The sequence below is a fragment of the Panthera tigris genome, chromosome A1 (assembly GCF_018350195.1).
Source record: "Panthera tigris isolate Pti1 chromosome A1, P.tigris_Pti1_mat1.1, whole genome shotgun sequence".
NCBI lineage: Eukaryota > Metazoa > Chordata > Mammalia > Carnivora > Felidae > Panthera > Panthera tigris.
The window spans coordinates 218,645,863-218,659,667 of NC_056660.1; the positions used below are offsets into that span (position 1 = coordinate 218,645,863).

The following is a 13,805-nucleotide window of genomic DNA, read 5'->3' on the forward strand; positions in this document are numbered from 1 at the left end:
GAACACTTAGTGTTGTATGGAAGTGTTGAGGCACTATATTGCACACCTGAAATTAATACACTTTATGTTGACTAACTGAAATTTAAATAAAAACTTAAAAAAAGAAAAACATATATATCCATATGCCTATAAATACTAATTTTAGTGTAGGTTTGAGACTGGAAGAATTATATCCTAATACTTCTTGGAAGAAAAGTCAGATTTGCAAAATTATCAGGGTCACATTTTTTATTTTATTTTTTTAATTTGCAGGTGTACATCTTCTATTTTGCTAATCTCCTTTCCTAGCTTATGCAGTTAACCGATGTAGTAGAAATAACTTCTTACTAATAATTTAGGAAATGACAGTTTTATAGTCAACCACTATACCTGCAATAAATTATCACCATTCTTTTTCTGTCCTACACGATTTGAGCAATTGGCTAACTCACTCCCTTCCCTGCGTTAGCATTTTACACAAGCTTATGGGATCGGCTAAATAAGACTAAGTGCATTGGATAAACGGAATAGAAAATTATCATGCAAGTATGTAATGATTTTATTGAAAAAATACTGATTATAGAAGGCAAGGATAAATCTTTGTTTATTAACTGTACCACCTCCATTTAAGGATACTGGCTGAGTTACCAGATAAAGAAAATTTCAGTAGCAATATACTGGGTAGTAGAATGCTAGTGTTTATTCAATCCTTACATTTCTCTGTGCCTCTGTTAGGCACCCCACATCAGCTGTCTTCCACCAATACTTTGGGTTATATGTTATATTCATTTTAATGGGGGGAAATTAAAGTTCAGAAATATAAATAACTTGCTCACTGTTGTTCATATATTGGGACTCTTGAAGGGTTTGGAGTACATTGTTGATTTTAAGAGCGCAACTACACTTAACATTTGCCCATTCACATTTTTCTTCATGAAATTAGATTAGTGTGTGCTGTGTGTGTGTGTGTTTGTACGTAAATATACATGAATTTATAAATAAAAAAACATTTACTATGATTTTTTTTCTTCGTACGCATATGTATGTTTTCTGAAAATTCTGAAAACCAATATCCTATCATCCTTGCAATCCTTCTCATAAAAACTTGCCATTTTAAAAGCATTATCTGAAAATTAGTTGGAAATCTAATAAATAAGCATAGTATCAGATACCTCCAGCTATCTAATCTATCTTATCTTTTAGTTACACTGCATACATTTTATAGGAAAACTGACAGTAACTTTATAATTTACATGAACATCTTTTTACTTATATGTCAAACCATCAATGATCAAGATGAGAGAAAGGTACTATCCCAAGCCATTTTTAATATTTTCAAATTTATTTTAGATAATACTGCCAGAATTTTAACCAGAAAAAATGGATTCAATAGACATGAAATAAGTACCTATCTCTTGCCCGTGGTGATATCAGACAACGATTACCCAATTCAGAGCAGCACAGGCACGCTGACCATCCGAGTGTGTGCTTGTGACAGCCAAGGCAACATGCAGTCCTGCAGCGCTGAAGCTCTGCTCCTCCCCGCGGGTCTCAGCACCGGGGCCCTCATCGCCATTCTCCTCTGCATCATTATTCTGTTGGGTAAGAAACGTGTGTGAAAATATGATTATTTCTACATTGTATATTTGTAAATCAGAAATTCTGTTATCAAAATAAGTCTTCCGGGCGCCTGGGTGGCTCAGTCTTTAAGCATCAGACTTTGGCTCAGGTCATGAGTTCGAGTCCCACATTGGGTGAGCAGAACCCCCTCTTTGTGTGAGCCCTGTTTCTCTCTCTCTCTCTCTCTCTCTCTCTCGCTCTCTCTCCCTTGCTCACTTTCACCTTGTCTCTTTCAAAAAAAACCCAAAACTTTAATTTAAAATAAATAAATAAATAAATAAATAAATAAAATATCTCCTCCCAAATTAACTCCAATATTTAAGACAGACATAGGTTAACCATAGGATATTGTTAAATTAAAATATTTTATCTGGTCAGATAGTTATTACATTTTTTTAAAATAAGACCGAAAGTTAGAGCTATTCGAAACATTTTTCAAAATCATACAATTTCTGAGTGGCTCAACGAAGGCAAGACCCTTTGCTGTTAGTTGTAGATAGATTTTTAGTAAATCTAAAGTTTATTTCCAGTTTTTTTGTTCGTATTATGGCTGGATGGAGGTCTCACTATCTTACCTTTTCATTGAAATAATGTTGAAATAGGCCTTTACCTGGTTCATTTTCCCTACAATAATACTTGATTTTATAACCTAGAGCAAATTGCTTTTTAACTGCCTTTGAATGAAAAATCTGATTAAGTTTACTCTCCAGTTGCATTATCTTAAAACTATTGTGCATATTCCTATGACCCTAATCAAAAAACATTGTATCTGACATTTTAAGAAGCAGTAAAATGAACTTGGATTTTGGATCCAATCTTAGTAAGTTTCATTATCCTCATTATTAGAACATTTTTTACTGGGTAGGGTCGTTTGGTTGATAATAAGTAATCTAAGGTTCAAAATCTTTACATCACAAGTTTATGTGCGTGCATGAATATATGAATTTAAGCAAAATAAAATGTCACATTTTCTCAAAGACTGGAAGAATAAACTTTTTTTTTTCCACTTAATGCTGGCCTATTTATTTTTTAACCACTTTGAAGGTCAAGAATAGTTATCAATGGATTAAAACTTTATTTTGTGTTGCATTAAAAAAGTCCCTTGTTTGCCCTTTCACACAAGCTTGAAGGCAAGCAGCCTGACAGTCCTGTGTTAATAAAGAGAAAACAAAACAAAACTTCACATAATAATATAATTCTCTTAGTTCAGGCTGCTGTAACAATACCATAAACTGGATGGCTTGAACCACACACATTTATTTCTCATAGTTTTGGAGGCTGGAAAGTCCAAAATCAAGGCACTGGCAGATTCCAAATTTGGGGAGGGCATACTTCTTAGTTGAAGACGGCCATCTTCAATTGTATCCGCACGTGGCAGACAGTAATCATCTGTTTGTTGCTTTTTATAAAAGCACTAAGCACTATTTCAATTCATGAGGGCCCCACTTAATGACTTAATTACCTCCTAAAGACCCCACTTCCAAATACCATCACCTTGGGGATTTAGGCTTTAGCATGAATTTTGAGAGGACATATTCCATTCATAATGATAATAAATTCCATCTCCTATAAGTGTATATTCTAAAGAATTTAAATAAATATAGATATTTCACTGTACATATATCTGGTAAAAGATTTTCTCTCTCTTTTCTTATCTAATTGAATTCACTTCTGTTTCCCCAAGTCATCATTTTAAAGGATCATCTCCAAAATGTTTGTGGATACTGAATGAGGGTGGGAAAAGTCATACAACCAGAGGGAATCTGAGATTAATATTCTTCCATCTTTTATGCTATTGCATTATGGTTAGTAAAATTATTGTCTTATTATTATTTGTAACTTGTCAGGGAAGTAGGGAAATGTCCTTTTTGAGTGATACACGTTTCTTTTTTTATTTTTTTTAATGTTCTTATTTATTTTTTGAGACAGAGAGAGACAGAGCATGAGCAGGGGAGGGACAGAGAGAGAGAGGGAGACACAGAATCGGAAGCAGGCTCCAGGCTCCGAGCTGTCAGCACAGAGCCCAATGCGTGGCTTGAACTCACAAACTGCCAGATAGTGACCTGAGCCAAAGTCGGATGCTCAACCACCTGAGCCACCCAGGTGCCCTGAGTGATACACGTTTCTATCTGTACATCTACAATTGTTTAAGATGTATCTAGCTAAGGTTCACACATAGTTTTTGTAGGTAATTCAGTGTAGAAGCTGGAATTCACTCTTTGCCATCTTGTGGTCCTACAACTTATTTTTGGTCTCACATAAATACATACTTTCATGTAATACCTCAAAGATTGCTAAACCAAGAGTGTCTAATCAGGAGGTCACTTCCCCTCCACTAATTAAGACACTGTAAGAAAAAAAATGCAAGAAAAAAAATCTTTTTCTTTTAACAATGTAACAAAAAGAAATCTATGTAAATCCATCAGCAAAGCTATTTAACCCAAACCAATACCTCCATATCTTGCAAACAATGCTGCCTTTTTAATATTGTATAAGGATGTGAAAACTATGGGCATGTTTTTGTTCTTAATTGTTTTATTTGAAGCTGAATTCAATGTCTGTCTATTTTTTATGTAACACCTTATGTCACTATTCAATGCAAAATAGAAATAATGTCTGTACAATCAGGAGCTAACTTTAAACAGATCTTAGGAAAAAAAAAATAGGCAAAATATCTCACTGTATTTGAGAAATATCCCAGATGGCTTTAAAAATAAATCGCAAACACTGCACTTAAACCACCCTTCCTGGCCAAACCTCAACAATCTCTTCTCCCTTCCCCCCACCCCCCCACCCCCCAAAGGGATGGAAGGACAAAATTAATCTGAAATTCTAGCCTGTCCCCGAAAACCTAAGTAACTTAAGCTCCTTTCCAGTGCTTCCACTCGTCATTTATATAGTGCTTTTAGATGGACCGCTAATGAATCTTCTTTTCTTTTTTTCAAGTTATAGTAGTACTGTTTGCAGCTCTGAAAAGACAGCGAAAAAAGGAGCCTCTGATCTTGTCTAAAGAGGACATCAGAGACAACATCGTGAGCTATAACGACGAGGGTGGCGGAGAGGAGGACACCCAGGCCTTTGATATCGGCACCCTGAGGAATCCTGCAGCGATCGAGGAGAAGAAGCTTCGGCGAGACATCATCCCGGAGACGTTATTCATACCTCGCAGGACTCCCACGGCCCCGGATAACACAGACGTCCGCGATTTCATTAACGAAAGGCTGAAAGAGCATGATCTCGACCCCACCGCGCCCCCCTACGACTCCCTGGCAACCTACGCCTACGAAGGGAACGATTCCATCGCGGAGTCTCTGAGCTCCTTAGAATCGGGGACCACTGACGGAGACCAAAACTACGATTACCTCCGAGAGTGGGGCCCCCGGTTTAACAAGCTGGCCGAAATGTACGGTGGCGGGGACAGTGACAAAGACTCTTAACCTAGGCTATCGATTCCGTTCCAACAAGAGGAGGTAACTGGACGGGCACCGTCCCCCCCTTCACAATATTTGATATTCAGGAGAGTTTTCCTGCCACTCAGCACAATTTTTTCCCATTTACTTCTTAATTTGTTCATTAATTCCATTAATTCTTTCCTGTAGGATGTCTCATGGAATATATGCGAAATTTTATTTAATCACTTCCAAGAGCCAAAGCTATGGAAATTCAGTGTTGTCCATCTTAGAAATAAAAGATAATTTCAGAAACACGAACAGGATAGGAACCTCACAAGCCGCTTCTGTTAGATACACGTCCTGCCCTTGCAAATGAAGCTTTTATAAAAAATAATAAAAAAAAAAAAAGGTGAAGAAAAACATTTAAGGTATATCCTGTTCTGTACATTAAATTAAAAAAAAAAAAAGTACATGTGGTGTTAGTAGGTGTGATATGCAACCTGGTATACAAACGTTTGTGCAATTTCATTTCATCAAATTCTATCTGCTAATGTTTTATATTTATATTTTTGTATTTATTTTTAAAAAAAATAAACAAGTTTTTACAACTACCTTGTCTCCAGCTTCATTTCTTTTCCTAGGAAGAAGTTTCTTCATGGACTGTCTTGGTACAAAAGTCCACTGAATGCAGGTAAGGGCACAAAGTCATTATTGTTACTTTGGGACATCTAAACAAGTTAATAGGATATAGGTATGAATTGTTTTTCCAGTGAGTTTTGTTATGCTCTGATACGTGAAAAACTTGTCAAATTAAAAGTAATAGTCATGTACCATTAAGCCGATTTAAAAACATGGCTGTCTTTATGCTAAATATCCCCAGACATCAGCAATACAGTCATTTCATTTTGTTCATATTCATTAAAATAATATCTGAAAGAATATAACTTTTTTTATTTTTGTATGACATTTGTTCTTTGAGTTTTACAGGTAAGAATAGTTGAGACAGATTTCGTACTGAAATAATCCTTTAATGGAAAATATACTTGCTTCCCATGGTGACTTTGAAAATGCTTAGTTATGATAGTAATAATGCTGAATATTCCATTAAGATACAGCATCGTGATTATGTCAAGTTTTCAAAAAGGCATTATAGATTTATTTGTAATTAAGTCTGTTTTTCTGTCAATGATTGATTCAATAGAAAGGAAAAAAAAAATACTGGCAGTTAATTATCTGGTGTCCCTGAGATTCACAAAAGCCAACTGCCACCAACTGCTCTCTTGTCTCTCAAGCTCCAAATATGATTTATTTATAAATGGAGCTCTCTGTTGGGCCTACACTAGGAAGGCGCATTCCCTGCTGAGGAAATCATAAACAATACCAAAGATTTGTGTGCTTTCCAATTAGTGAAAATGCTATGCTTTTGGAGTGAGAGTACAATATTGACATATCCTTAGTGCAGAATTATTTATTTCAGTCTTCTTGGATGATATTTCCCCCCCAACTTCCAGGCTAAAAAAGCATACATTTCACTGACTACAGACAGTTTGTGTGGTAATATAATTGTGAATGAAAAACAACCTATGTGGTCTAGTTAAAATTAGTCACATTACAAGGCTGATACATCAGATCATAGTAAAACCTAACTTGGTTCACTTATTGTATTTCAAGATGCCATTCATATACCCAGAAGGCTGACTAAAAAGGACAGAGTTTATTTATTTATTTATTTTTAATTTTTTTTTAAATGTTTATTCGTACTTTGAGAGACAGAGCATAAGTGGGGGAGGGGCAGAGACAGAGAGGGAGACACAGGATCCGAAGCAGGCTCCAGGCTCCAGGCTCCGAGCTGTCAGCACAGAGCCCGACACGGGGCTCGAACTCACAGACTGTGAGATCATGACCTGAGCTGAAGTTGAACGCTTAACCAGACTGAGCCACCTAGGTGCCCTAAAAAGGACAAAGTTTAAAAGGGAAGATAAATGAAATAAAACAAAAACTAAACAGAAGGAAAAGAAAATCCTGAATGTCCTAGGATCATTCATTCAAATAAAATCAACAAAAATTGGAAAAATTAGAAGAAAGTATATTTTACAAACATTTCACAATAATTATGATTAAAAACATAATATTAATTTGGTTGAAAATTAGTTTATAAATTTCCAGCATTAACTATTTTTATTAATATTGGATATCAGTAATTGGAATTCTTGATCTGAATATTTTTAATTATCCTCATCAGATAATTTCAAACTGACATTAACTTGCTCTGTCACTTTTTTTTTATCATCCAATTTTAATAAATTTAAGAATTGTAGCAGTGATCTCTAGTATCATCCAAATCAGGTTTCCAAAATTATCGTTAAGGAGATTGATCAGCCGGGTTTTCTGCCTATATCCTATGTTGTACAGAAATCATTTTTCAGAGTTCTGAAGCAGTCCTTGGTAACAGATATCCTATTATTTTTTGATAATGAAGGTTACGTGTTAAATTTCTTGGAGATCCTGAAATGAAAAAGTACCCCTATAATGCCCTGCTCAGACTCTCTCAGTAGTCTCCCTTACATGATGCTCTCTTAAGGAATGCCCAATACATAGGTTATTATATGTCTAAGTTTTTGTTTTTATATTGCAAATGGGGAAAATGTCTCTCAGTATCATGATATTGATTACATCAGATAACTGTGGGTTTTTCATTTATTCATCCATTTATTTTTTCATTCATCAAATATTTTGAGCATCTATTATAAAAACCAAAAGGTGTTCTAGACCCTAGGGAAGTAATAATAAATTATACATGATTTTTGTATATGTGTATAATCCCTCTATTACTGAAAATGCAAAAAATGGTAAAATAGTTATCAAAATACTCAGTATTTATAATAAAATACTTAACTTCCACTGTGATTAACTTTTTTAAACACAGAGAAAAATTATTCTGCCATCCTTTATCATGCTTGAAATATTCGGATAAGTGAAATAAAATGATTTATAACCTTTAGTCATTAGAAATGGCGATTAAGTCAATCAATTCTCAATTGATTTTATTTTCAACAAAATATCAAAGAAAGTTTATGCAATGATAAATTAATACTCTTAGGCTGAGTGTCTATATAGTCAGGTAGATATGTCACACAGTGAAAAGAGTTCCAGTGATTCCTTGGGAGACTTAAACATATAAATTATGAACAATTAGATGTCTAAGACAGTCTCAAAAATTTTAAACCCCTCAGATTTCAGATTGAGAATTACGAGTATCTGGTTCATTGACTAACACATCTACCTAAGTGTCTGTATATGTCTTCATTATGCCTTCACCAGCTACACCCCCCTTTGCTGGCCTTTGTTGCCTGGCTTAGGCTGACCATAGGCTGCAGCTCCCCTGCCCTGTGGACTTGCGCCTGGGCGGGCACCCGTAGGGGGCGCTGCAGGAAGGCCTGGCCAAGCTCCCTGGTGGCCATAAATGGAAATCTCGCTGACTCAGATCTGCCCGAAGTGTAGCCTGTTCCAACTGAGTTTGAAATACAGCCAACCTTTGGTCTCCTTTTATCATCTGGTCGGCTGGCGGGACTCCCCCGTTGCTTTGAAAGAGTGCAGTGAGGAGTTCAGAACTTCCACTTGGTGACCAGGTTATCCTGCAGGATGTGAATAGTGTGAGGCAGCAGCTAGTCGCATGGGCTGTCTTTCCCCTTTTACGCCAATGATATGCTCAAACCCAAGACTTTGCAGTCATTTTGGACCCTGCTGTTTCTTGTAAAGCCCACATCCGAGAAGGTGGTTTCACTTCATTTGTAAAACATACACGGGATCCCACCACTTCTCTCCATTTCCATCATTCTACCCTAAACCAACACACCTTTTCTCAATTACTAGGAGCAATTAACTTCCTCACTGGTCTCTCTGTTGCTACCTTGCCCCACTTACACTCTGCTGTCAGCATTGAGGTCTAAGAAATATTTTCAAAATCCCATTTGGAGGTTCCCCGGTTCTAAACACTACTCTTTTCATTTTAGTCAGAGTAGAAAGCAAAATCCTCATTTTATCCTTAAAGCCTTTGCAAAGAACATTCTCCCATTTATTTCCTGTGCCGCAGCAGCTGACCCTTTGTTGTTGCTGGCATTCCTGAGTTCACGCTGACCATTCTCTCTTCCCCAGCTTGCGTCCCTACCTTGTCCAAATTCTTTAGTAAATGCTAGTTTTAAATTGAGGTCTTACTCTGTCCAACCTACTTGAAAGTTATAGTATTTCCCTAGACTGTCCTCATTGCTCTGATACTGCATATGTTTTCTCTCTAACACTACTAACTTTGCTACATGACGTAATTGTTTACTAAGATTATTTTCTGTCTCTCTCAAATAGAATGTAAAATTCATGAGAGCATGGATTTTGTGTTTTGTTCTTTATGATGCCCAATAAACAGAACTATATCTGTTTAGGTGCTCAATAAACATTTGTCGGAAGAATTAATAAATATTGTACTATTGGATTTATCACATATTATACTTAATTTTAAAGTATAATATGCCTCCTTCTTTAAACAGTGAACTACTCAAAGTTATAGGAGGAGTCTCAGTGACTCTTTTATTCATTTACTGGAAAGCTTTTTCCTTCCAGACTGGTACTATCCTGGACCATCATTTTAAACGTAAATGTTAATTAGCCAATGATTATTTTGGGTAATTGCTTTAGGAAATTAGAGATATATCTTAAAAGACACACAGATCTGAGAAAGTCAAAACATTTTATATGAAGTAACATTGCAAATGTGTTTGGAACATTAGCGAAGTACCAAAAATTAGGATAGTGGGAATTGACATAAAATGAAATAAGTGCTAGAAGCACAGATGACTCCTTTTCCAGGATTTGGTCTGCTGTGACTGGGGTCTGAGTCATGATTTGGGGGACCTTAATAGTGCTGTGAAAAGGCCAAATAACGGGACTGTTGATCAGGGAAGGTTTTGAGAAAGATTATAATGAAAAAGAATGTTGAAGGAAAACTGCCATTTTCTTGCCCAAAGGCACTAGGGTTCAATATTTGAATTTATTTACTTCTTGTATTTTTATTTGTTTACTTCCTATAGGCCATAACTACTGGGCATAAAGAGATTTTTATTTTATTGATTGCTTGTAGTAAATTTCACTTGTTGCAATTGCCAGAAATATACCAAGTTACTGTTATGCAAAGAGGATAGCCTTCAAACTTACCTAGAGATTCTAGAGACAACCTTGAATCAAGAACCCACAACAAAACCAAAGAAATGAGCCAAGGAATTGATGTGAATGAGCAAAGATGCTTGCATTGATAGTTAATTTTTTTAAGTATATGTATACACATACTTTTTTATGTAGCAACCAAAACCAAATCCAGCAAAACAATATATATTAACATATGTTAATATGTTAATATATATATAATTTCTTTGTCCACTCATTTATTATACATGTTATAACTTACATCCAATTCCTCTGATAATCTCACTATTTCTTTAAGACTATAAATACAATATTTACCTCTATGCTGAATTAGCTATTTCCTTTTCAGGTATGGAAATCAACTAAGCAAGACAGCAGGGTAAAAAAGGCACTTTTCATAATTCTAATTAGTAGGAGCAAAAACAAACAAAAAAAGGCAAATAAATATAATTTGTTCAACCTTATTTTCTACTATTATTATAAATGGGATTATTTTAAACTAGGCATGAAGTAGCACACTGAGTCATCTTGATTAAATTAAAGGATTTGTATAAGAAAGGATTAACAATTTACAAGAGCATAATAAAAGACAGGTAGCCAGTTTGTGAAAACTCTTTTCCAGCTGTGGAATTATCCTGAATTTGGAACATGACATTTGCAACTCCACAGGAAGGATAGCACAGCAACGTCATCCCCAAATTATCTGAATAAACCTCCTCCACAATGTGAAATATTTAGAAGCATTCCTAAGGTTCTTGCCATGATCTTTGCCTCTCTCTTTTCACAATCAAGAAGATTTCAAATGAGTTTTTAAACCAATGTGTGAAATCCATGCCATTGTGTTACAGTTTATATTTATTTCCATTATCCCCACTACAAATATAGCCTAAAATAAGTCTTTTCTAAATAGTTTTGTTAAGGCTGATACATCTTTGAAGAAAAAAAAAAAAAAACAACACAAAAAACAGCCAGACTTAGTGACTGATTCTACTTCTGGCACATTCTACTTTTCTTTTAGAAGAGCAGGACTTTAGCATTGCAAGTTATTTGTTTGAAATTATTATTTATTTTTTCCAGTTTTCTTGGGATATAATTGACCTATAATATTGTATAAGCTTAAGGTATACAATGTAATGATTTCATATATATATATATATATATATCATATATTTATGTGAGATATATATGTATATATATGTATGTATATACATCTTAACTGCATAAATTTCATGCTCTGTTTCTTCAAAGAATAAAATTTTATTATAGGCAGAATTTGATTCTGCATTTATAATAATTCTGAGCATAGAAAATATTCATTCAAAAGGGTGCAGGTACTTCAGAAGCTCCAACATAGGGAACATTCTCTTGGCAGATCCATATAATTTAGATTAAAGCAACTCCTTGATTTTTAGGTTTCATTTGGCTAAACACTTAAATCTGATAAAATGCTAGTTCTGAGCAGCGCAAGCAACACCTAAGTAGGTACTATACAAATACTTGTTGAGTGATTGATTAATCTTGGCATTCTAATACTTTGTTTTCTAATTTTGGCACCGTGGAAAATGTCAGGTTCCATGCCTTCCCTACCCTCAACCAAAAAGGCAACATGTTTCATTCATATTTGAAAAAGCATATTCTAGAAATGTCACAGTAACCTTTTCAGATGACAGTCTCTGCCTAGGAATTCTTGACAGCAGCTATGCACAATTATGCCAACTATATATTGAAACGTTCTTACATCATCTTCCCAAAAGTGATAGCCTGAGCGCACAGCATTTAGATTAACTGGATGGAAGGAAACCCAAACTTGCACTCTTTTACAAAGTTTATTTTTGAGACAGGAATGGAAAAAAGTGAAATTCAATTTTTGGTTTATATATGGGCAAAGTGAATAATATTTAAAGATATTTAGAGGTAATCATATCATGTCTCAGTCTCCCTACCTGTGAAGCTAAAATCTCAGTGCATTTACTAACATTGAATATTGAGAACAATTAATTTTGTATCTTGATACATTTGTTAATATACATTTTAAAATTTTGTTGAAAAGTAGGAAAAACAAGGATGAACACAAAGGTTATTCTCCAAATCATCTAAAATATAATGATGCATTTTTTGAATGGTGAATTAATAATGATAAACTAAGTACATAAAATGCCAACGATTAGCAATATCTTTAGGGGGTGACTGGGTGGCTCAGTCAGATAAGCGTCCAACTCTTGCTTTCAGCTCAAGTCATGATATCACAGTTCATGAGATCAAGCCTCTTATTGGGCTTTGTGCTGACAGCACTGAGTCTACTTGGGATTCTCTCTCTCTCTTTCTCTCTCTGTCCTTCCCGTATTCTCTCTCTCTCCCAAATACATAAAAAAACTTAGGAAAAAAAAAAACAACGATATCTTTAATGTGTGTGCTTGGAAAACTTACTCATAGAACCATAAGGCTGTGTTCTATTTACCATAATAGTAATGACTAAGATTATAGAAATGATGATGATGATGATGATAGTAATTAACATTTATGTGTCTATTAATATGTCAAGAATTATTCAAAGTGTCTAACATATACTGACACATTTAACTGTCACAATGACTGTAAGATAATTACTAATAGTGTCTCCATTTTACATATTAGAAAAATACATAAAATCGTGCAAGTTTCTACTCTTTTTACATAGTGGAGCTGGGGACACAAGTGACTCAGCTCTAAGTTAGTACTCTTAAACCCAAGCCTATTATTGGTGAATATAAAATAATCAATCCTGATATGTTAGGGTAGTAATGATAGGGAGATTTCTTTCAGCAGTGTTGTTATGGGGAATGAACTTTTTAATAAATAAAAGTAGTAGTTTTTAACCACACACATTTGGCCTGAGCTTCACTACTGATAGTGGGCCATATATTGTCTGGGCCAATAAAATCTGTATGATCATGATCTCTAAGCAACTTGGTAGGGCTTTGTCCCCTTGGGCTCTCTGATATAAGAGAGGCATGTTGTACAATACACCCTCAATCGTGTGGTCAGTGTGTGGGAAAATTAAAATGTTGAGGGGAGCGTTTATTTGGTAGGTGGATGTGAATGATGTCCTCTCTAATGTCAGAGGTGTTAAGGTTCCCTGTAAGTACTAACAAGGGAGTCCTTAGAGGAGACTGGAAGTAGGGTGGGGAAGGGGTTGAAAATCTGAAGACCAAAAATTAAGCTATATTAGAGTTTGGGGTAAAATATCTGTCCATTCGGGGGATCATTTATCATTTAAAAGCTTAAGGAGCATATGTTTGAGTAGACTTTATGCCTCTCTCTAAGTCCAGCTGCTTGGGGCTAGTAAGCTAGGTGGAAATTCCATGAGATTCCAAGTTCTATAGCCCATGATGGAACAGCTTGGGAAATGAAATGAGAACCTTAGACTGAATCTATAACATCTGGTGGGCCTGAGAAAATGAACACATACCTGATTAAGAAGGAGTTTACATGACGGGAAGCAGGATTTCTGGAGGAAGCAATCCAGGAATCCCGTGAAAGTATCAATGATGGCAGCTGCATACCAACCAGCCACCCTGGAGGGTGCAGTGGTTCAAAAACATCAGTTTGCTTTCTTGACTAGGGTCTGTAGTGCAGCAGCAC

The 13,805-nt window shown here is 35.4% G+C and overlaps 1 protein-coding gene across 3 annotated transcripts in view; it reads left to right on the forward strand.

Moving 5' to 3' along the window:
- Positions 1 to 5,036, forward strand: part of LOC102954987 (cadherin-10) — a 122,557-nt gene extending 117,521 nt beyond the window's left edge. For 2 of the 3 annotated variants that reach the window (XM_042960623.1, XM_007075934.3), the window contains 2 exons: positions 1,330 to 1,581; positions 4,546 to 5,036. In XM_042960623.1, the coding sequence (XP_042816557.1) occupies positions 1,330 to 1,581; positions 4,546 to 5,036 (743 nt within the window). The remainder of the gene's footprint in view (positions 1 to 1,329; positions 1,582 to 4,545) is intronic. The other variant, XM_042960617.1, reaches the window with a different exon arrangement.
- The last annotated feature ends 8,769 nt before the right edge of the window (positions 5,037 to 13,805 follow it).